Below are 23,888 nucleotides of genomic sequence, written 5' to 3'. Positions count from 1 at the left end.
CGGTTTGATGACAAAATTTGCCACAAGAAGGACCGCAGCACCACCTTCCTGTTCAAGTGAGCACAGCACAAGGTCAGTCCAAAAATGTATTGTATGCTGCTGCATAAATTATGTAATATGTCAGGGAGATATGTATACTGTAGCTAAGAAAGTAATACTAAGGCTACTAACAGCTTACTACACAACATACACTATGTGCCTCGCACTAATCATTTGGCTCCTTTCACCCTCATATAGCCTATAGCCTGTTTAAGAGAAATGTAATCATCTAATTTCGTAAGAGATTTCATTGTCTACTTATATGCCCCCTTTATTTATCATACGATTCTGACTTGGTGTACAGGTATAATACTGTAAGAACGGTCCATGTTCTGAATTCTGTCGCTGTACATTTCAAAAGTGCTGAACAAATAGTTGTATTGACTATATCCGACTGAGTTCGATCATTGTCTTAATCGAAATTACGGATTGTCTCTTATCCCATAGTTTGTACATCTCAATTGTCACTAGAAGCCATATTTGTGTAAGCAAGTCAGCCATATCATCTATGTTTTTTTAAAAGGCTGTAAATGAAGCTGAATTAACTGTTTAGCAGCCAGACAAGGCTCCGCTGATAGCCAGGTGTAGCAGTGGTAAGGATTCACTCCATGGAGCTGAAAAGTAAGCTCTCCTGTTAGGACAGCTTTATGTAGGCCCTAACAGTTGTGGGCACTGATTGTCACCGTTATAATGCAATTACTGTATTATAAAAAATAACATGCTAAAATCGCAACTGCAAATCAGATATTATGTATTATGGAAACACTGGAAGTGAACAGTACGTTGGTTAACATTTCTTTCTGCAGATTACTTTACTGCAGAAATATCCAAGGTGTGTCCTATTCTCAAATATGAATAGATCATCATGATTAGGCAATTCTCATTTGCTGTGATGAAGCTGAATGATGTCTGTGTGTACTGCTGCTGTGCAGTGTGAAATATTGTGCAGGTTTAGTGGGGCGGCTGATTTATTGTGCAATAATGCCCCATTCTGCAAAATGTCAACTGCTCAATTCAAAAACATTTCGCTGATGAGAATCTGGTCGGTTTATGGTGGGGGGAGTTTGACCCTGTCCTGTCCATGACGTCAAGCTTCCTCGATCTAATCCTCGAGCATTGCATTCAATAAGCAGACGTCTTGAAAGGGAAGAAGATAAGGAAATCCTGCTAGATTGGTTCAGAGATGGTGAAAACAAAACAAGTGGACAACTGTTTCGGAAAATCAAGGTTACTATGTAGGGCAAATGTATTTCAACCGGTGTCCTTTCTCGCTGTATGCGGTATCACGGCTGGAGCGGTGCTGATGATGCGGACGCCTGATGCCTGGACCATTGTTTTAGGCCTAGCCTGTTAAATGTAGGCTATTCTATAGCCAAATACGGACAACATTTCATAGGCTTATGGCTACTACTACATCATTCTTCTGATCCAAGGGTGTACATTGACAGTGAGTTCTTGTTTGAAAAAATAACTTGCTAATAGGAGTCAGTGCGTCAGATATGGAAACGAATGGATGCTTCTGTTGATAATGCTTCTGGAATGATAGTGGCTCCCTGTTGAAACTGGACCAATGTGTATGGACACTGATCGGTGTTTTTTTCTGACACTGTGGATCCATATGAGATCGGATTCTAGGCTATACCTACATCAAATACATTTTAACAGCGTGCGCCAAATGCTATATCGACGTTGTTGTGTAGATATGCCTTTGTGATCCGATTCAACTTTACATTCCTGACGAAAAGGTAATGAGGTAATGGTGATCTGGAAACGGTCTTGCTTGTGTTTATTGGCCTTATTCCAGGGAATCAATTAATCTGTAATCTAGGTACATTTATAGGGAAAATTTGGATTACCGCTTTTCGTGTTCACGGCAGACCTTGATTTAATAACAATACAATTAAGGCACGCGGTGAATGCCAAGAGAGGAATCACCTTAACGTCGATCCAAATCATTAAAGTAATTGTATTTTTAGGCAATAACAAATATCAACGTAGTTAGCCTACAGTGGTGAGAAACCTAGCCTACTGCAACTATGAGCTCTTGGGATGAAACACTGGACAAATAGGTAAAGGTAAGGTCAAATTTGACCTCCCTATTTTAAGTAAACAGATAGCCTTGGTTTGATGTGCTGTGAATTATGTACAGTTCTGTTTGTTAAATAATAAAGACGTTTTGGGGTTTGGACTATGCCATTGGTTTCAGCAGAGAAATGTTTTTGACCCAGGTGTGATACAGTTGAAGTCGGGAGTTTACATATACTTAGGTTGGAGTCATTAAAACTCGTTTTTCAACCACCCCACAAATTTCTTGTTAACAAACTATAGTTTTGGCAAGTCGGTTAGGACATCTACTTTGTGCATGACACAAGTAATTTTTCCAACAATTGTTTACAGATAATTTCACTTATAATTCACTGTATCACAATTCCAGTGGGTCAGAAGTTTACATACACTAAGTTGACTGTGCCTTTAACAGCTAGGAAAATTCCAGAAAATGTCATGGCTTTAGAAGCCTTTGATAGGCTAATTTACATAATTTGAGTCAATTGGAGTTGTACCTGTGGATGTATTTCAAGGCCTACCTTCAAACTCAGTGCCTCTTTGCATGACATCATGTGAAAATCAAAATAAATCAACCTTTTATTTATTTAATTTCACCTTTATTTAACCAGGTAGGCTAGTTGAGAACAAGTTCTCATTTACAACTGCGACCTGGCAACCTAGACCTCAGAAAAACATTGTAGACCTCCACAAGTCTGGTTCATCCTTGGGAGAAATTTTGTGGGGGTGCTTTGCTGCAGGAGGGACTGGTGCACTTCACAAAATAGATGGCATCATGAGGGGGGGAAATTATGTGGATATATTGAAGCAACATCTCAAGACATCAGTCAGGAAGTTCAAGCTTGGTCGCAAATGGGTCTTCCAAATGGACAATGACCCCAAGCATACTTCCAAAGTGGCAAAATGGCTTAATGACAACAAAGTCAAGGTATTGGAGTGGCTATCACAAAGCCCTGACCTCAATCCTATAGAAAATTTGTGGGGAGAACTGAAGAAGTATGTGCGAGCAAGGAGGCCTACAAACCTGACTCAGTTACACCAGCTCTTTCAGGAGGAATGGGACAAAATTCACCCAACTTATTGTGGGAAGCTTGTGGTAGGCTACCCAAAACGTTTGACCCAAGTTTAACAATTTAAAGGCAACGCTACCAAATACTAATTGAGTGTATGTAAACTTCTGACCCACTGGGAATGTGATGAAAGAAATAAAAGCTGAAATAAATCATTCTCTCTATTATTCTGACATTTCACTTTCTTAAAATAAAGTGGTGATCCTAACTTACCCAAGACAGGGAATTTTTACAAGGATTTAATGTCAGAAACTGTGAAAAACTAAGTTTAAATGTTTTTGGCTAAGGTGTATGTAAACTTTTGACTTCAACCGTATGTCAACATCCAGTATACTTTAGGCACCACTCTCTCTTATCTAAAAGAATAAGAATGGGTTTCCCCCCAAAGGGAAACAGGGTTACAAAGGGAAACATACTTAGATGCAGACGTGATACCTTTCACTCACAATGGAACAAACCAAAAACATTTACAACAGATAGTATACCTTTAATAATGACCATGATCAAATCTAAGAATGTGATAGTGACCTTTGATACAATGCATATTTAATTCAGGAGTGACTTAAACATTTGTTTTCTACGTTTATTTTCTTAAAATGTTCATATATTATCATGAATCACTTCCAATACCATTATATAAATCTGACTCCCTCAATCACACTCCCTCTCAGTCTTTCACACTTGCATACGGACATACACAGTACAGCAAGCCCCCAAAAAATTAAGGAAATCACACAGATACCATGAAGACCATTCTCTGGGTTTTCATACACTTGACATTAAATCAGTAACATTAATTATAAGGATACACATTTCAGGCGTTCTCAATTAGCTTTGCCAGTACATTAAAGCTTAACATTTCTGAGGATGAAGTGGAAGGGTTATAGAGAGAAAAATATCAACATTTTAATTCTGTATGGAAATGACAAGGCGCAGAAACAAAATGACAGGCCAATCTTGAATTTAAAAGCAGTACATGCTACATTTTGTCCCCAAAATGACTTAAACAGGGACCCCCATTGTTGGAATGACAGGGAACAGAGAAATGCAACAGATATGATAAAGGAAAGACATGATTTAAAATAAGGGAAAAGACAATCGTATTGTCCGGCTAAGAACCTGAACTGAGTATGTTTGCATTTCCACCCCATCAAAAACAAAGAGAGAGACCTCCCTTGAGAGGGGATGTTCTAGACATCTTTCCTTTGAATCTTTTTGCTGATACACTTGAGGTACAGTAGAGCAAATATCATTTAATTGACAGTGTTGTCAGTAAGAAATGTTAAGGCTCCACTAAGCCAAGTGATACATTTTTAAACTTTCACTTTATCCATAATATCAATCAGTTGCAGAAGCTTTTTGGATAGACAATCTTCTACCATCCACAAACCACCCTCAGATGGACAAGGGCAAAACAGAACACTTCTTCTGATTATGCAAAATAAAACTGTTCCATGTAGTTATCAAACATTTGTCAAGATTCTGTTGTCACGTTCACTCTTCCTAAATCAGAACAAGCAATACAAGCACTTAAAGTTTCTCCAACACTCACACCACAAGTTGAACAGTCACTGAATATCAGCAGCATGTTTTTTAAAGACGTGCAGATAATTGTTAATCATAATTAAGGATGTGCGTGTGGGGGTATAACAAATAGGAGACCAGGGTTAAAATACAAAATAAAGAACACTAAAAATGATGAAGCAATTTGATCTGTGCGCACAACTTGTAGACTGGGAACCAGACCAGGAGCAAGGTGGCTCAAAGTTTGATGTGGGCCAAAGTCATCAAAATTAAATAGAAAAAGAAATTTAAGTTAGAAATTTCTTTATGTCCTCTTGTTTTTTTATGATCTAAATTTCAATATGTCCATCCAAGTACAACCGTTGATCAAGCTATAAGGAGTAGTCTTCTATTGTGGTTTACTTCGGTTTTGGTGTTCCTTGGTTGGGGAGGGGAAGAAAAACAAAATGGTTATCATTAGAAAACTGTTAATAAATTAATAATCTTCCACCCCACAACCATGGTATATTATTTCCTTAGAGACATAGTGTAGAATGTCGATGGCCAGAAGCCAAATAGAAGTTACATTTTAGAAAAGTTTCTTTACCTGATCAAGTCGGGACCCTCGCTGTATTGGAATTGGCTCATAGGTCTGTTGAAAGAGAAGAGGAATTTCGTTATGGTTACACCTCCTGCACAAAACGCAATAAAATGGCAGCAAACAAATACAAAACAGTAGACATTTCGCTGTGATAGGACAAAATAAGAAATACAAACTCAGGTTTGCATCCCTATGTAAAGGAGATGTTTGTTCTGGTTTATGGACCATTACAAACATTGACGAAACCCATCCTTAATTAATGATCAGTTCAGGATCTTTGCGATCAACAGGAGACTAATGATTGATTACCTTTCTGACAACCTCCTCTTCCTCCTGTCTCTTCTCATAGTGGGAGAAGTCATCAAAGATGGAGGTGGTGTGTTTGAAGCCCACAATGATCTTCAGCACTTGCTTGGCCTTCTCCAGAGGGACCTCCTGAGTGTCCCTAGAGTTGGTCACCGGCTTGTTGTCGTTGTTCTCCAGCCTGATGTGCCTCAGCTGGCTATTGGGCACGTCCTTCACAAACAGCCAGTCCACATCAAACTTGCCTTTCCACTTGTCCTGCGCCCAGACGCCAGCACTGGTGCCATAATCCACGGGCGAGAGCATCTCTGCCACGCCACAGAAGTGCCCACTGCCATTAACACTGAACAGCAGATAGACAGGGCCTTTGGCACTGATGGCACGAAAGGCTGAGTCCAGACGCTTGTTGCCGTGCTCTGTGCTGCACCAGATGGAGTACTTTATGGAGCGGTGGATGTCGTCCTCAGAGTAGCTCTTGATGATGAACACGCGGCCGTTCTTCAGGTTCCAGTCAAACTCCTTAGGGTTGTAGCTGTGGGCAGCCCTCAGGTTCTCCAGTACAGGGTGGTTCTCTAGACCTGAGCCAGAACCTGGAGGAACACCCCCTCCATTCCCAACACCCCCGCCACTAGAGGAACCGCTGCTGTCCATGCTGCCCCCGCCGTAGCCCGGATTACGGTTGCGCGGGGCAACCCAGCGGGTCTGAGGGGGCGGGCCTAAGTTGTGGTTCTGGTATGACTGTGGAGGGGGCGGGCCCATGGTCATCTGCTGCACAAGGGACTGGGCAGATTGAATGGACTGCTGAGGGGGAGGGGGGAGCCCGTGGGGAAGGTGGGCATGGCTATGAGAGTGGAGCTGCTGATGTTGGTGGTGGGGGGGCAGCGGAGGGGCCACTTTGCTTATAGGCCCCTTGTTATCCCATGTCCCAATGTCCATGTTGTGTTTGATGGGCGGTGGTGGCAGAGCTCCCCCCATGGGCATGCCTGGCTTGGCCTTGGCCTTCAGCAGCTGTGGCTTGGCTGGTTTGCTGGCAATAGCGGCCCAGGACGTGGGCTTAGGAGGGGGCATGCCAATTGGTGTTCCACCGTTGCCTGTAACAGCCTGAGCTACAGCACCACTACCGCCGATCACAGAACTCACGCTCTTCACACCTGAGCCACTGCCAGACACATCCCCACCCATCTTCAGCCCCAGCATCCCTTGTTCAAGGCTGTTCATACCTGGTGCCTTGCTCAGAGTGTCACTGTGGAACCCTGTTTGGCCATCAGGGACTAGTGTGCCCCCCAGGGAGCTGGGAGGGTAGCTGTAGCTGCCCCCATAGGCTGAACTCTGAGTCTGCTGGCCTTGAGACCCACTGGTACCCCAGGCGGAGAAGGCCGGGTTCTCAGGGAAAAAGTTAAACCTATGCGGGTAGATGCTGCTGCCAAGCCCCCCAGGCTGGCCAAAAACAGTGTCATGCATGAAGTGGTGGTCTCCATTGCTGAGGGGCGCATAGGGAGTCAGGTAAGGGATAGGGGGGTCGCCACCGGTGGACCAAGGGGCCTCGCTAAGAGGGTAGGGAAATCCAATGGAGGGGGCATAGTAGCTGGACAAGTAAGGGTCAGTCATGGATTGGTAGCTGTTGTTCTAGAAAACAGAAAAGGAGTGTAAGTACAATTTGTTTTTTAAATCCTGACACATTAAACTAAATGTCAACAACATGACCTACCACCACCAATACTCCAATGACCGTTAGCTTATACCCCAACAACCCTGATTTTAAGACTTAAAAGGGTATGCGTGCAGTACTTAGACATCACACATCATCTGTAATGATGTCAATGGAGTAATAATATCTGCTAACAAGGTAGCCAAGAAAACATCCATCCTCCTGTGAGACAGTATTGATTTGTGGTCCTCCCCTGCAGCCAAGTTGAAAAATATTCTATCATGACAAAGATACACACCATTATTTCAAAAGTCACTCACCTGATTGGATTGGCCAGTGAGATAGGGCTCAAAGTCATTATCATGGACAGTTTCCTTCTGGTGGAGTGAGCCATTTTGCACTGAAACCGGAAAGACTGATAGTAGGGTTATTTATCACTGTCAAATCAAATTGTATTTGTCACATGCTTCTTAAACAACAGGTGCAGACTAACAGTGAAATGCGTACTTAACAATACAGACAAACACACAAGTCTCCCTCCTTAATTCACCAAAAAACAAGACATGATTATTGTATGCCTGCCCGAGAAGACCATAGAAATCTGATGTTAGCAATGTTGTTCTGTAGTACTGTAACACTTCAATAACAAGGCATCACTGAAATCATGTCAAAGAATCTGGTGTGTTGACCGTTAGCTAGACTATTTGCGAGAGAAAATTATACTTGGGTCATATAACCGGGGTTACTTCAGTAAACCTCCGGTAGCAGCTGCAGTGCATTCAGAAAGTATTAAGACCCCTTGACTTTTTCCACATTTTGTTATGTTACAGGCTTATTCTAAAATTGATTAAATCATTTCCCCCCCTCAATCTACACAATACCCCCATAATGACAAAGCGAAAACCGGTTTTTAGAAATGTTCGCAATATATACATAAAAAAACAGAAATATCTTTTTTACATAAGTATTCAGACCTTTGCTATGAGACACTATATTAAGCTCAGGTGCATCCTTTTTCCATTGATCATCCTTGAGATATTTCTACAACTTGATTGGAGTTCACCCGTGGTAAATTCAATTGATTGGACATGATTTGGAAAGACACACACCTGTCTATGTAAGGTCCCACAGTTGACAGTGCATGTCAGAGCAAAAACCAAGCCATATGGTCGAAGGAATTGTCTGTAGAGTTCCGAGACAGGATTGTGTCGAGGCACAGATCTGGGGAAAGGTACCCCAAAAAATTCTGCAGACCAAGAACACAGTGGCCTCTTCCATTCTTAAATGGAAGTTTGGAACCACCAAGACTCTTTCTACAGCTGGCCGCCCGGCCAAACTGACCCATCGGGCGAGAAGGGTATTGGTCAGGGAGGTGACCAAGAACCCGATGGTCACTCTGACAGAGCTCCAGAGTTCCTCTGTGGAGATGGTAGAACCTTCCAGAAGGACAACCATCTCTGCAGCACTCCACCAATTAGGCCTTTATGGTAGAGTGGCCAGAAAAGGCAACTAAAAACTCCCAGACCATGAGAAACAAATTCTCTGGTCTGATGAAATCAAGATTGAACTCGTTGGCCTGAATGCCAAGCGTCACATGTGGAGGAAACCTGCCACCATCCCTACAGTGAAGCATGGTGATGGCTGTATCATGCTGGGTGGGATATTTTTTTGCGGGGGGGACTGGGAGACTAGTACGGATCGAGCGTAAGATTGACGGGGAAAAGTACATAGAGATCCTTGATGAAAACCTGCTCCAGACCACTCAGGACCTCAGACTGGGGCGAAGGTTTACCTTCCACAAGGACAACGACACTAAGCACACAGCCAAGACAAAACAGGAGTGACTTTGGGACAAGTCTCTGAATGTCCATGAGTGGCCCAGCCTAAGCCCAGACTTGAACCAGCAACACTCCCCATCAAACCTGACAGAGCTTGAGAGGATCTGCAGAGAAGAATGGGAGAAACTCCCCAAATACAGGTGTGACAAGCTTGTAGCGTCATACCCAAGACGACATGAGGATGTAATCGCTGCCAAAGGTGCTTCAACAAAGTATTGAGTAAAGGGTGTGAATACTTACGTAAATTTAATAATTCCAGGGTTTTTGTTGCAAAAATGCCTAAAATACTGGTTTTGCTTTGTCATTATGGGGTATTGTGTGTGGATTGAGGGAATAAATAAGAGAACATAAATTATGATCTTTCCTACACAGATGATAATAAAACTGCCTGATGATCTTCTGAATTTCCCAATATGTTTGATGCATTTCAGTCACTTAAAACCATACTTCTTTCAAATTAAAATACTGTAAAATGCACTGTCAGACTGATTTGTAAGACTGTCATAGCCCCAATTAAAAAGGTAAACATGGTCCGTTGATTTCATCACCTTTTTACATGGTGGGGTCGTGATTTTTTGTATTTATATCAAAATAGGGTAGCAGGCCAAAAAGGTTTGGGAACCCCTGCCCTAACACGACTTGACTTCATCTTTGACCAATGTTACTGTATTGCAAGAGCCAGCATTGTATTTACACCGCAGGTGCATTGTTGGCAACTCATGTCTGTGCTCGCGACCCGCCACCGGCTGAGCAGTCATCGTCTAGCAAAGCTACTATAACGTTAGCTACAGTGCTCTTACCTTTAGCGTCTTGTCCTTTTGAATTCTTCAGTCCCGTGTAATTGGTTTAAATGTAAAAAATAAAAAAAACATTTTAGCATTCTACTTTCTACCCAAAAATACACGCGCACTGAAAATTAGAAGTTCGCTTAGCTACATTAGCTGGCTAGCTAACTACAGATATAAGGCTCAATCTTTGACATAGCGTTAGCACATATGAAAGGGGTTAGTTATCATAATATTGGGCGTCGTTAATTCTGAAAACGACTTGCTAGCGCTGGTTAACCACTTTTGCAACAGATTAAAGTTTTCCTAACAATCGGAAATGCAGACTTTTAGCAAACCACATTGCTAAATGCTAACTACCTAACCATTACTCCATTTGAGTAAACGTTAGCTAGCTAGTTGGTAGCATCGCATCTCTCAGCAATGGAAACAGGGATGGATTGGACGCATAACCCCTTTTATCAAATTTAAAGGCCTTCTTGACGCTGAATGGATATATTCCCGGCAAATACAGCCTGCCTACCTGAGGGTCAATACTTGTTGCAGACATAATTCATGAAGCAAGCCACTGGATTTGTGTAGAAGCCTTTCAATTAGACGTCTGTTCTCTCAAAAACTACGTTTTCTTCGGATCCCAGTAGACTAACGTTAGCTAGCTTGCTAAAAGCACGTTTTTTAAATTCTAGATACTACGTTACAGTCAGTAGCAAGCTAGCTCCACTGTTCAATTCTGCCAGTCCCCATGCGTTTACTTAAATCCAATTTGGAGCTGTTCCGAAGGGTCCACTGTTAAGAGTTTATTTGAGCTTCCCCCCCTCCACCAAATTTCATTTACTGTGCTTTGATGGCCCTATTCACTTCCCCCACTGGCAGGTTCATCCGGGGTCTAAATGAAGGGGATTGACGTCAGCGGCACAACAGGCGCGGTGCGTCAAAGACCAAACGTCGGAAGTAATTCATCTTCAATGGGAGCACCGCGGTAGTCGCGTTTCAATATCGACTGTGATTTTAACCTTCTGCCGCGATGACGAGCCAGCGCGCTAACCAATCGAACGGAAGAGTGATGGGGAACGTCCAGAAACGGGCAGAATTATTTGGGGCTCAATCTACTATATTCAAGGTAAAGCTTTGATTATCAAATAAAAACGTGCTAGAGAAATAACTCTATTGCAATTTAGATATACATTACGATATTATCTTGACGACTGCAAGTCACTTGAGTAGGCTTACGTGTGCACCAAAGGCATGGGATAGTCTACAATCCAGGCTTCATCTAGATATGTTAGTGCCATTGAATGAATTTAAAACGTTGATAGAAGACTGTTACAGAGGATTGTAAATGCTTCTTTTAGGCAGAATCATGTTGTATTGTATTGTTGTATGTTTTAATTATGTAATGTATTGATTGTTGCTGCCTTCTTGGCCAGGTCTCCCTTGAAAAAGAGACTCTGGGTCTCAATGGGCTTTTCCTGGTTAAAAAATATATTTTTGTGTTTAACCTTTATTTAAGTACTATGAGACAAAGTGTGAAACAGTGCAGTGAAGCAATTTAGTGAGTTGTTTCCTTTCACACTTTTAAAATTATGCAATTATTCTGTTGTGTTTCTCTAATTGACCGACAAACACTTTGTTATAAGTGCTTAATAGAGATACTGTATCATAGGCTCTGAGTACACTACAGCCCTGCAATACTTATATCATATTCTGATTTGATGGACTGGACTCTGAGTTGAAAAGATTTGAGCAAATATTGAATAATATTGAGTGATACTCACTGACCAACTCAATGATTAACATTGGGTTGGTAGCCTAGTGGTTAGCGGCAGGTAGCCAAACCGAAAGTTTGCAAGATCGAATCCCTGAGCTGGCAAGGTAAAAATCTGTCGTTCTGCCCCTGAACAAGGCAGTTAACCCACTGTTCCTAGGCCGTCAGTGAGAATAAGAATTTGTTCTAAACTGACCTATCTTGTAAAATATTAAAAAAATATGATTTTTATCAGTAGTAAGGAAAGTAAATTAGTAATATGACACTAACAAAACACATTGCACACATTAGCTAAAAGATAAGTGCTGTTTATTTCAACAAAATCCACTTAAAGATACATTCAGAGCTTTTTTCCAGCAGTGACATCTACATTCACAAGAAATTCAGAGGTAGGCCTAGGAGATGTTTCCTGATTATATCTTTAAGATTTTTGATTTTTACATGAACCACTGACGTTAACTTATTTCTATCACAATATTGAAGATTATTTACTAAATGTCTTTATTTTCCTCTGGTGTCTGGAATCAGTACATTCTCATGTATGAACTACTGTACTGTACTGTACTGTACACACACACACACACACACACACACACACACACACACACACACACACACACACACACACACACACACACACACACACACACACACACACACACACACACACACACACACACACACACACACACACAGAGAGAGAGACACACACACACACAGAGAGAGAGAGACACACACAGACGGACACACAGACAGACGCCTTCACATACACTACCGTTCAAAAGTTTGGGGTCACTTAGAAATGTCATTGTTTTTGTCCATTAAAATAACATCACATTTATCAGAAATACAGTGTGGATTTTGTTAATGTTGTAAATGGCTATTGTAGCTGGAAATGGCAGATTTTTAATGGAATATCTAATTGCAAAAGGGTTTTCTAATGATCAATTAGCCTTTTAAAACTATAAACTTTAATTAGCTAACACAACGTGCCATTGGAACACAGGAGTGATGGTTGCTGATAATGGGCCTCTGTACGCCTATGTAGATATTCCATTAAAAAAACAGCCGTTTCCAGCTACAATAGTCATTTACAACATTAACAATGTCTACACTGTACTTCTGATCAATTTGATGTTATTTTAATGGACGCAAAAATGGCTTTTCTTTTAAAAAAAAGGACATTTCTAAGTGACCCCAAACTTTTGAACGGTAGTGTAGGTCCAAATCCTAAATTGAAATCTGTAGACATAACTTTGATAAATTGCACGTGACTGTAATTTTCGTGCAAATCTCTCATTAACATCAATGTAGGACACACAATTATATGATTCAGTCCATATTCAACTGTTTGCATAAATGCTTATTTTTACAGAGTGCCATTATGTCATAATACAACAAATACTATTTCCTGTACACTGATACATGTTATGTCAGAAGTATCAGTAGTGTTTTGAGTGTACCTGTTTTGACCTAGCCTGGGTGCCAGTCTGTTTCTGCTCTCTTGCCAACTAGGAATAGTAATGCCAAACAACTTGACAATGACAATGGAGCAGGCAAAAACACAAACAGATCTGCAGAGGTGTAAAGTAACTAATTACAACTACTCTCATTACTATAATTGAGTAGCTTTTCCAAGTACTTGTACTTTTTTTGGTATTTTTTCAAAGTCAGTAATTTTACTTCTACTTGAGTAAAATGTTATATAAGAAACAGTACTTCTACTTGAGTAGGTGAGTGAGTGAGTGAGTGAGCGAGTAGGTGAGTGAAGTGAGTGAGTAGGTGAGTGAGGTGAGTGAGTGGAAAGAGGGGGAGTGAGTGTGTGTGAATGTCACCCGGTCCCATGGACAAGTAACAAGTAACGAAGGGGGGATGAATGGGTGTAGGATTAGACATGTTTATTTCTGGAGTCTGAAGTATATTGAAGTCTGTCAACTTTATTGTTTAGGCACTTTATTTTGTATTGCTTTTTAAAATCATAAATACACTTTGAATGTTTGCTTTATTTTCTAATATTAATAGTATTATTTTGACAAATCCTTAGTTTTTTTTACATGCAGATGTGCCTTGTTGCACTGAACTTAGTTCCTAGTTCCTTGCACTGAACATTAATTTCCTCTCTTTCTTTTTAAATGTAATTCATGGAAAAGATCATGTGTAACAACTTTTAGGTAACCTTAGCGAAATTAGCTAAGTATCAAGTCAATGTTTTTATTTGAAAAGTCACTTCTTTATTTTTACTTACTTTTATTTTATTTTAAATTAGCTACTTTTTTACTTTTACTTGAGTAGTTTATTTACACCAGTAATTTGACATCTACTTGAATAAAATGTCATTAAACTAACAGTGCTTCTACTTACTCAAGTAAGTATATAAATATTTCGGTACTCTTTCCACCTTTGCAGATCTGGGATTAAGCTAGTATTGACCATCATTGCATTAAACAGAGAACTCATGCTGGTTTACTCTAGTATGCATTAAGAGTGCTGGTAGGCAGAGGAATTATATTTTGTGAGCATTGTGGGAATGTCTTCTGTTTCACTGACTGGATGTATTCCACTCTCTTGTACCTCTTCTGCCCTCCTTGCCTGTCAGTCATTTTCAACCCACTTGCAACCTTTACTTATAGTCTGTAAAACAAAACATGATGGCGAGATAATAAGGTAACTGCACAGTCTCACACAGAAACATATTGAATACACTTAGAAAAGAAGGTGCTACCTAGTACCTACGGTAAAAAGGTTATTCGGTTGTCCCCATAGGACAACCCTTTGAGTAACCCTTTTGGTTCCAGGTAGAACCCTTTTCGGGTAAAATGTAGAACCCATTCCACAGAGGGTTCTATCTGGAACCCTAAAGGGTTCTCCTATGGGGACAGATGAAGAACCCTTTTGGAACCCTTTTTTCTAAGAGTGTACTACAATATCAAATATGTGCCAACGCACGCCCACAGACACACACGTACGTTTGTATGGTCTGGAACGACACTGTGTGTGCCGAATATGTATGATTTTGTTCCCCCTGAGAAAGTAATGGTACATACAGCCCAATTCTGAACACTGTAAGTACAACTGCGATGGTTTAGATGGATATTATAAACTGGGTGGTTCGAGCCCTGAATGCTGATTGGCTGAAAGCCATGGTATATCAGACCGACTGGGTGGTTCGAGCCCTGAATGCTGATTGGCTGAAAGCCATGGTATACCACAGGTATAACAAAAATGTTGTTGTACTGCTCTAATTATGTTGGTAACCAGTTTATAATAGCAATAAGGCACCTCAGGGGTTTGTGGTATTTTGCCAATAGACCACGGCTAAGGGCTGTATCCAGGCACTCCACGTTGCGTCGTGCTTAAGAACAGCCCTTAGCCGTGGTATATTGGCCATATATCCCACCCCCTCGGGCTTTATTGGTTAAATTAACCCCACCAATGAAATTAACTGAAAAATATATTTTTTTTAACAGAATTATATGAATAAATATATAATGATGCAACACTAACTTGATCAATGTACTTTTTCTATGGAATCTTCTCTTTTAACCTCTAGACAGTTTGAACCAACTCATAATTAAAAGGGTATAAATTATTACAATAACTAAAAAGTGGGGGGGAAGGAAAAAAAGAGGCATTGCCAGTATTACATTTATGTGCCTGTGACTTAATGCTTTAGTATCTGTTCTAGTTTGTGTGTTTTCTTGTTTGTTGTGACCACGTGTAAAATGCACTTTGAAAATTCACATACAGCTGTCCTCCTCTGTGAAGATGCTGACCACATAGCAGGCGTAGGCAAATCCCAAGAACTGTAGGCACAAACACAGAGACCACAAGTTCAACATTACATTACAATGAAGAACACAGCATAGATACGTTCTGAATTTATTTCTGAGAGGGAGAGGGAGAGAAATGGGTGGGGAGGTGGACAGACAGAGACAGCAAGGCAGCAGCTCTGGGAACCTGGCTCTCGAAATGACAGCCTCTTCTCATCATAATGTAGGCATAAAGAGGTGCGTCAAAATACTCTAAAACTTGCCTCTATGGCCTCTCAAGGACCCACACCATATGTCCTCACCTTAGCTCACTGATACCCCGACATCATGGCAGTCACTACACTTACACCCAGACAGGTAGGGCAACCCAAGGGGATGTCTAGAGTGAGGGATATGGGGAAGGACCAGATTAGAAGAAGATTGAACATTTACAGTTAGCGGTTTAAATGCGTGGTAGAGTGCCATAGGATGAGGGGATTTTATCTGGCTGGGGAGAGGGTCTTTGTTTAGCAGAGGAGCCTCTGGTTGAGGGCCATTTGACTGCTCTGCTCGGAGCGCAACGTCCAATTGGTTGGTTTAGAGAAAGAGCTCTAGGGCCAGAGATTACACTGCAGTGCTGAGGCGTCATTCTGCCTAAGAACCTAGGGGAAACGCAAAGAGAGAGAGAAAGAGAGAGAGACTGGAAATGACAGCCTCTTCTCATCATCAGCTTTTCAGCTCCTTCAAGCACCTGCCACGGAACTCCCACTGACATGCTGATGGCCTCTCTTTTTCTTCCTCACCTTCCTTCCAGCCCTACTCTGCTTCCTCTCTTCCTCTTGCCTTACCTTTGCTCTCTACATCTGTGGTCTGTTCTCAATGCGATTTAGATGTAGTTACACTGGAATCTGTCAGAATTGTGAATGAATAGAATGTCATTGTGGATCCATTTGGGTCTTTCAGTGAGAGTGTTACAAAATACATATTCTGGGTGAACTCTGGGGAGTGTTGACAGTTGAATTCTGGTGAGAAATGTTTAACATTTTATAATGTTACAGGTTTTTTCATCTCTCCTGAGAGAGAGAACTCACAGAGATTAGGATTTGTACGATGCAGTGTAGGACCTCTATGTATTGATATTCCAGCCAGCATCCCAGAGCAGAGATTAGTTCTGGGCTCTCCAGACTCTGCCATCTAGTGGCAGGAAGGTCCCTGTCATCACAGCCTGGACTGTTGTCTTTCCACCATGAACGGTGTGAGGATACACCCAGAGAAAGCAGGTCGCTCTCCTGTAGTGACACAGCATATGGGTTGTTCATGATAACATGTTTATGGTATATAATTGTTTTTGGCAAAAAAGAGACTGATTGATTCAATGCCAAAAGAACACACAATTCAAGGTGTGGCAAAAATATTAGGCTAGTTGATAGTGGGTCTGAATATTAGTGACCAATACCTTGGAAAGGCCTCCCAGGTCCAAGTAGAGACAGCTCACAAAGACATTCCATGCCACCCATAGTAATGTCCACAGCAGGTACTGAGGGATGAACATATATTTGATGAGCATTTTAGACACATACAGTACATTCGGAAAGTATTCAGACCCCTTGACTTTTTCCACATTTTGTTACGTTACAGCCTTATTCTAAAATTGATTTTAAAAAAATGTCCTCATCAATCTACACAGGTTTTTAGAAACAGAAATACCTTATTTACTTAAGTAACCAGACCCTTTGCTATGAGACTCGAAATTGAGCTCAGGTGCACCCTGTTGCCATTGACAATCCTTGAGATGTTTCTACAACTTGATTGGAGTCCACCTGTGGAAATTTCAATTGATTGGACATGATTTGAAAAGGCACACACCTGTCTATATAAGGTCCCACAGTTGACAGTGCATGCCACAGCAAAAACCAAGCCATGAGGTCAAAGGAATTGTCCGTAGAGCTCCGAGACAGGATTGTTTCGAGGCACAGAGTTCCTCTGTGGAGATGGGAGAACCTTCCAGAAGGAAAACCATCTCTGCAGCATTCCACCAATCAGGCCTTTATGGTAGAGTGGCCAGACGGAAGCCACTCCTCAGCAAAAGGCACCTGACAGCCCGCTTTGAGTTTGACAAAATGCACCTATCCGACCATGAGAAACATGATTCTCTGGTCTGATGAAAGCAAGATTGAACTCTTTGGCCTGAATGCCATGCACCACGTCTGGAGGAAATCTGGCACCATTCCTACGGTGAAGCATGGTGGTGACAGCATCATGCTGTGGGGATGTTTTTCAGTGGCAGGGACTGAGAGATTAGTCAGGATCGAGGGAAAGATGAAAGGAGCAAAGTGCAGAGAGATCCTTGATGAAAACCTGCTCCAGAGCGCTCAGGAACTCAGACTGGGGTGAAGGTTCACCTTCCAACAGGACAACGACACTAAGCACACAGCCAAGACAACGCATGAGTGTGGTTCAACAAAAAATTGTAAAGGGTTTTTACTTTTTCATTATGGAGTATTGTGTGTAGATTGATTGAAAAAAATATTTAATCCATTTTAGAATAAGCCTGTAAGGTAACAAAATGTGGAAAAAGTCAAAAGGACTGAATACTTTCCGAATGCACTGTAATGTGTATCTATTTATATGGCGGCAAATCACTATACAAGACAGAATTGAAACAGTGGCCAAAGCTATTCCACAATAGTTATACAAATGGCTTTGCCTTCAACACAGTTCCATTCTCTATGAAGAATTGACACATTTCATTGAATTATCCATGTTGATTACAAGGTGGGGGCAGATTAACACAAAAGTAGTGTGGCCTAGATGTGACTTACTAGAACAACATAGCGTGGTCTGTACTGAATGGTGCCAAAGAGGCCGAGGATAACCATAATTATGTGCAGGAAGTTGACCATGATGGGAGCCCACTGGTACCCAAGGAAGTCAAAAGCCTGCCTCTCCAATGCTGTCATCTGGTGTGTCAAAGGGAGAGAGCAGGAGGGGGAGAAAGAGATGGGGGGGGGGGGGGGTTAAGAAACTCTATTACAGTATTATGCATGATAAAGCATCTTATCAAGTCAACCACTCACTGGGTCCAGACTCTTCAGAGATACTAATCTACAGTTGGTTCTGAATCAATGAGAGATGGATGATGGTGTTGCGACTTGTTAAATGGACATTTCCCTCCTATATACCCTATAAAGCATCCACTGCACATATTTTTCCCCCTATGCTGACTGCTCTCTCTGGGTTGTCAAGGTAACTGAGCCACGGGGGACAAAGCATGTTGCATGGAGAGGGGAAGAGCAGGGATATGAGTTCTGTCCTCTGAGGTCGCCCTTCTCCATCACTCAAAAGGGGGGCAGGGTGGGAAGAAAGAGCAGGGACAAAGTCTGAGGTTCAGACAGAGTGGGGGTTGGCTCCCTTTCCCCATCGGCAACTCATACTAGCAAGATAAACATGAAAATGTTGTACTCTAAAACACACAATAAATTAGCATGAATACAAAAATCTTAGCTAGATAAAAATGTATATTAACTGATGTTTGATTGACCCATAATATTTATATTATATTAATAGAACTTACATATGTTTTTCTCAGAACACAAATATAGGCTATGTGTCCAACTATTAGGCTACATCATTTTACTACAACATATTTTTATTCAATTTAGTTGGATATGGAAATGTTAAGACTCTTTGACTTGGGGTTCGTGAGTCGTGGGAACTAGCTATAATGTACAAATGTTTATATCTAAAATTGTAAAATTTGCCTACTTCCTTTCCTCATTCTGAAAATATGAACAATATCAGTTTTCAATTTCAACAACATCAGCCAGCGGAAGTGGCAGTAATCATTCAAGAGAAGAAGTAAAGCAAGGCAATGGTAGCAGGTGTGTTTTGAAAGTATGTATACAGTAGATAGCATCATCACAGAAGAATGATCTCACCAATTGGAGAGTGCAGAAGAAGATCAGCATACATCGTCCTGAACAGCACCCCATTATCTCTCTGCGTAAACAGGTTTCAAATACGCGAATCGAAACCGCAATATGACTTTTAATAAATTCAGAGGGGCAAATTGAATAGTCCTATATCCAAACAAGCTCTCTGGTGCGGGGACGTGTTGTGGTTTGCGGAGGTGGAATTAAACTGGCCGAGATGAAAAACACGTAAGGTCTGTGTTACAACGAGGGGGAGGGTAGGGGGCATAGTAATAGCCCTACTCCAATGCTTCGGTAGGTGTGGCGCTAAGAACGCTTGGACTACTAGTGTAAAACGCCAGCATGTGGTGGTGCTGGTGTAAGGGACAATACACGTTGAGTAGACCCAGACAAAATGGTCTCCGTGATATTTTCTCAAATACAGGACAAACATATATTGGTCCATTCTTACCCCCCAAATTGTTAACTTTCACGCAACCCTCATCTGTGGTCACTTACAAACATTCCGTAGGCCTAGAGGAACCCACTGGTTCCCACATTGTGGACCGTGGAAGTAGACGCCTACTAGAAATGGAAGTCAAACTCATGTAGTCTATAAACCAAACAGGGAAACCCGAGCACAGGAAACCTGCGCACGTCATTGTGCGTGTGTTTGGTTGATGCTGAAGGACAGCTGCACTCAATAGGCCGGGTTGGAATCAGTGATGAGGGCACACTTTTTCATATGGCTTTTATTTTATGCTCCAGCTTCTAGTGACCTGTGACACAGTAAAATAGGCTCCGGAATAATAGGCCTATTCGTTTTAATCCAGTGATGTATACCACATTAGCCTGACCAACCAACCTTTTTTTAGCCATCCTTGGTGATTACAAATCAATACCACTCACCACATTAGTATTACACATTTATTAGTAGTCTACACCAGTGGTGTAAAGTACTGAAGTAAAAATACTTTAAAGTAGTACTTAAGTCGTTTTTTGGGGTATCTGTACTTTACTTTACTATTTATATTTTTGAAAAGTTTTACTTTTACTCTACTACATTCCTAAAGAAAATAATGTAATTTTTACTCCATACTCTTACACTCAAAAGTACTCGTTACATTTTAAATGCTTAGGGGGACAGAAAATGGTCCAATTCACACACTTATCAAGAGAACATCCCTGGTCATCCCTAATGCCTCTGATCTGGCGGATTCACTAAACACAAATGCTTTGTTTGAAAAATATGTTGGAGTGTGCCCCTGGCTATCCATACATTTTAAAAACAAGAACATTTAGCCGTCTGGTTTGCTTAATATAAGGAATTTGTAATTATTCGTACTTTTCCTTTTGATACTTAAGTATATTCAAAACCAAATACTTTTAGACTTTTACTCAAGTATTATTTTACTGGGTAACTTTCACTTTTACTTGAGTCATTTTTTATTAAGGTATCTTTACTTTTACTCAAGTATGACAATTGGGTACTTTTTCCGCAGCTGGTTTACACATGGTCATCTATTTCAGCACTGGCGTCCACATCTGTATGATGACTTAGATATTAAATATTATTCCAGTCTCCATTGCATTCATTCGCTTCCCGGTCCTTCCGAGTGATGGCGCTAGATGGAAACAAAAGACTAATAATTGGGGTTCTCAAATTATCTCCGTCACATGGTTCTACCATTGAGCTGAGCGAGGAATAGAGTCTAGAGAGATAGATGGAGGGGGTTTGAGAAACTGTGGAGGAAAATCTGACAGTTCGATACAACACAGGTGATACAGTGGAAAATAGTTAATCTGTCTGCTTGCTTTGCTTTTCCCTTTGGAAACGGTTCGCATTCACAGGGGGTGGACGGAGGTGTCAAAAAATGCCAAACGCAATGATGCATTATGCTCATGTTTTCTCACACACAAGAAACTCCGGTTATCGCCTTTAATTGATTATGCTAGTGGGGAGTGGATGGTCCGAGTGGAAGCAGAATTTGAAGGAACCGACCAAGGTGGATGCTGCGCGCCGTCGCGCATCCCGAATCGCTGAGCTGAGTGAGTATGATATTAGCTCCTGGCACAATGCTCTGCCTTAAGCATGTCTGTCAGCCTGTGAGAAATTATCATATATATACATCATTAGATTCTAGATGTTTTTGCTGACATACATTTGATTAGCCTTTTCACATTTTGCCATTTGATCATTGATTGGTCAGCTTATTATATAGCATTGCGCGATTTTTTCCTTTGTGTTGTTCACAGGCTCCGTAACCATAATTTCTAGTGGTCATACATACAGTACAGCAGACACGTGTGCAACAGCCACAATGTCGCTGCACTGCTTGGCTGTTGTGATTCGACGTCTAATTAACCGATTTATCAGAGGACCTGGATGCGAGCAATATGTACACGTTTATGTGTAGCCTACGTTGATATCGTATGCTTAGCATTCAAGAAGCCTCTGTGAATCATGAAAGATAATTAACATTAGACCGATACAATTACTGTCTTCTGCCCCCTCCCCTCCTTCAAAAAGGGGTAATGGGGGTCTGTCTTTGTCGTGTGAGTTGCAAGCTGTTGACCTCAGGGACGCAAGCAACACCGGCGTTGTGCGCTCATTTTCACTTTGATCTTGACATGTTTTTTAAATGCTTTAATTATGGAGAGAACCATAGACTAAGGGGTAAACGAATAGAGATCACCAAGTTTAGTCAGACTGTGAATGAAACCACACACACACCACTGCATCGATTTTAACCTTTTGGGGGATGGCATTCTTTGACAAATGCCTTGGCACTGCCAAATTCGCCTTGCGTGATCTATCTGTTCACACCGTCACCTCTGTCATGGCCAGTGTCATGGTGTGCCATGCCTGCTCGGTGTTTGGGCTCTAACCTGTTGTCTCCGGAACCACCGCAGTTTGAGCTGTCGGGGTTCTCGATGTTAAAACCCAGCCTATGAGAGTGTTGTGGTTGGTGCAGGCAAGGGCGCGAATCATTATACGGGCACATAGCAGACTACTGGACTGATGGTTAGGAAGCGTTTAACACCCTCCTCTCTATACGCACGCGCGTGTAGCCTACGTGTGTTGCTTACTTGTGGAGAATACATATGTTTGAGCCTGCTACAGGATAAAATGTATCAAAGGAGAAATGTGGTTTGGGATTTGCTTTTGTCAGCTGTATAAGGTCAGCTTATTATTACAAATGAATCTCAGTTGGAGTTCAGAGACATGGAGGTGGAGAAGAACCACAGGGCCAGTATATAAGCAGCTTCCTGTAGCCTATGAAGTCTTTATGGCACCCAATACTCACACATATGCATGGATGAAAACATGCAACTGAGAATGCTCTCACAGACAATATTCTCCCTCACTCAGGGCTAAAATGGTTCATCGTTATTGCAAGCAAGCATTTGACCTCTTTCACATCATCACAGGATCATACATCTCTTTCTTTCTCTCACACATGCACACACACACAGACCCATGGGTTTTGAATTGTGGGAAATTGTGCTCTGTGGTGTGTGTGTGTGTGTGTGTGTGTGTGTGTGTGTGTGTGTGTGTGTGTGACTGGAATGACTCAGATATAAGGTGGGTCTGCTCTCTCCCAATTGATTGATCAGAATTGAAGCAGATGAGCTGCTATGCTTGCTGTGGCCAGGGACAGTTCAGGACAGAGAGAATAGAGACAATGAAATCTGTTGGCATATGAGTGTGTGTGTGTGTGTGTGTGTGTGTGTGTGTGTGTGTGTGTGTGTGTGTGTGTGTGTGTGTGTGTGTGAAAGGTTTTGATGATGTGATGGATAAGCAGATTACTGACCACCAGTAAAATGCATTAATTTGGCATCATACTATGTCTCTAGGGGACGTTCATCATGTGATCATGTTTTGGTGTATTGATTGACTGTATTGGTAAACAATAAGGCTGATCAATGGGAATTCTACTGGAACGTTAGGCTACCTAAAGTTTCCAGAATGTCACGTTCCTGACCTGTTTTTCCTTTTTCTTGTGTTTATTTAGTTGGTCAGGGCGTGAGTTGGGGTGGGTTGTCGAGGTGTTATTTTCTATGTTGGGTTGTTTGTGTTCGGCCGGGTATGATTCTCAATCAGAGACAGCTGTCAATCGTTGTCCCTGATTGAGAATCATACTTAGGCAGCCTGTGATTCACGTGGTTTTTGTGGGTGTTTGTAGCTCGTGTCAGTGTTCGTACCACACGGGACTGTTTTCGGTTTTGTCACGTTTGTTGTTTTGTATGTTTAAGTGTTCAGTTATTGTTCATTAAACTATGACCACTTTCCACTCTGCATATTGGTCTGATCCTTCTCGCCTCTCCTCCTCGTCCGAGGAGGAGGATTACGACGACCGTTACACAGAAACATTCCCAGTTGGATGCACTGAGGTTTAGCCACTTAACCTTTCTAGAACCTCAACCCCGGATCCGGGATCACCCCCCACCCCCCACACACTGATTAGCATAGATAGCATAGCTTCAGAAGTAGATAGTAGCATCTAAATATCATTAAATCACAAGTCCAAGACACCAGATGAAAGATACAGATCTTGTGAATAAAGCCACCATTTCAGATTTTTAAAATGTTTTACAGGGAAGACAAAAT

The 23,888-nt window shown here is 41.6% G+C and overlaps 3 protein-coding genes across 4 annotated transcripts in view; 1 reads left to right on the top strand and 2 right to left on the bottom strand.

Moving 5' to 3' along the window:
• Window positions 1-3,639: 3,639 nt before the first annotated feature.
• LOC139557517 (YTH domain-containing family protein 1-like) lies at window positions 3,640-10,746 on the bottom strand. 2 transcript variants are annotated; one of them, XM_071372464.1, is made up of 6 exons: window positions 10,375-10,746; window positions 9,867-9,891; window positions 7,549-7,643; window positions 5,587-7,206; window positions 5,284-5,328; window positions 3,640-5,115 (listed from the first exon to the last, which is right to left on the bottom strand). In XM_071372464.1, the coding sequence occupies exons 1-6, from the start codon at window positions 10,399-10,401 to the stop codon at window positions 5,086-5,088; spliced, it is 1,842 nt and encodes a 613-aa protein (XP_071228565.1). In that variant the 5' UTR covers window positions 10,402-10,746; the 3' UTR covers window positions 3,640-5,085. The 2 variants fall into 2 exon arrangements, with proteins under 2 accessions (XP_071228565.1, XP_071228566.1); XM_071372465.1 differs by having other exon boundaries at window positions 7,549-7,628.
• Window positions 10,747-11,908: 1,162 nt separating this feature from the next.
• On the bottom strand, window positions 11,909-19,579 carry nkain5 (sodium/potassium transporting ATPase interacting 5). Its single transcript, XM_071372489.1, has 6 exons — window positions 19,304-19,579; window positions 18,188-18,325; window positions 16,822-16,902; window positions 16,457-16,654; window positions 15,362-15,419; window positions 11,909-14,247 (listed from the first exon to the last, which is right to left on the bottom strand). The coding sequence occupies exons 1-6, from the start codon at window positions 19,355-19,357 to the stop codon at window positions 14,237-14,239; spliced, it is 540 nt and encodes a 179-aa protein (XP_071228590.1). The 5' UTR covers window positions 19,358-19,579; the 3' UTR covers window positions 11,909-14,236.
• Window positions 19,580-20,927: 1,348 nt separating this feature from the next.
• The window catches only part of LOC139557519 (phosphoprotein associated with glycosphingolipid-enriched microdomains 1-like), an 18,792-nt gene continuing 15,831 nt past the window's right edge, over window positions 20,928-23,888 (top strand). The window contains exon 1 of the mRNA XM_071372467.1: window positions 20,928-21,325. The gene's annotated coding sequence lies outside the window, so the exon portion shown is untranslated. The remainder of the gene's footprint in view (window positions 21,326-23,888) is intronic.

This window comes from Salvelinus alpinus, chromosome 28, assembly GCF_045679555.1.
Source record: "Salvelinus alpinus chromosome 28, SLU_Salpinus.1, whole genome shotgun sequence".
In the NCBI taxonomy this organism is placed as follows: Eukaryota; Metazoa; Chordata; class Actinopteri; order Salmoniformes; family Salmonidae; genus Salvelinus; species Salvelinus alpinus.
This window is presented reverse-complemented; position numbering and strand designations above follow the sequence as displayed.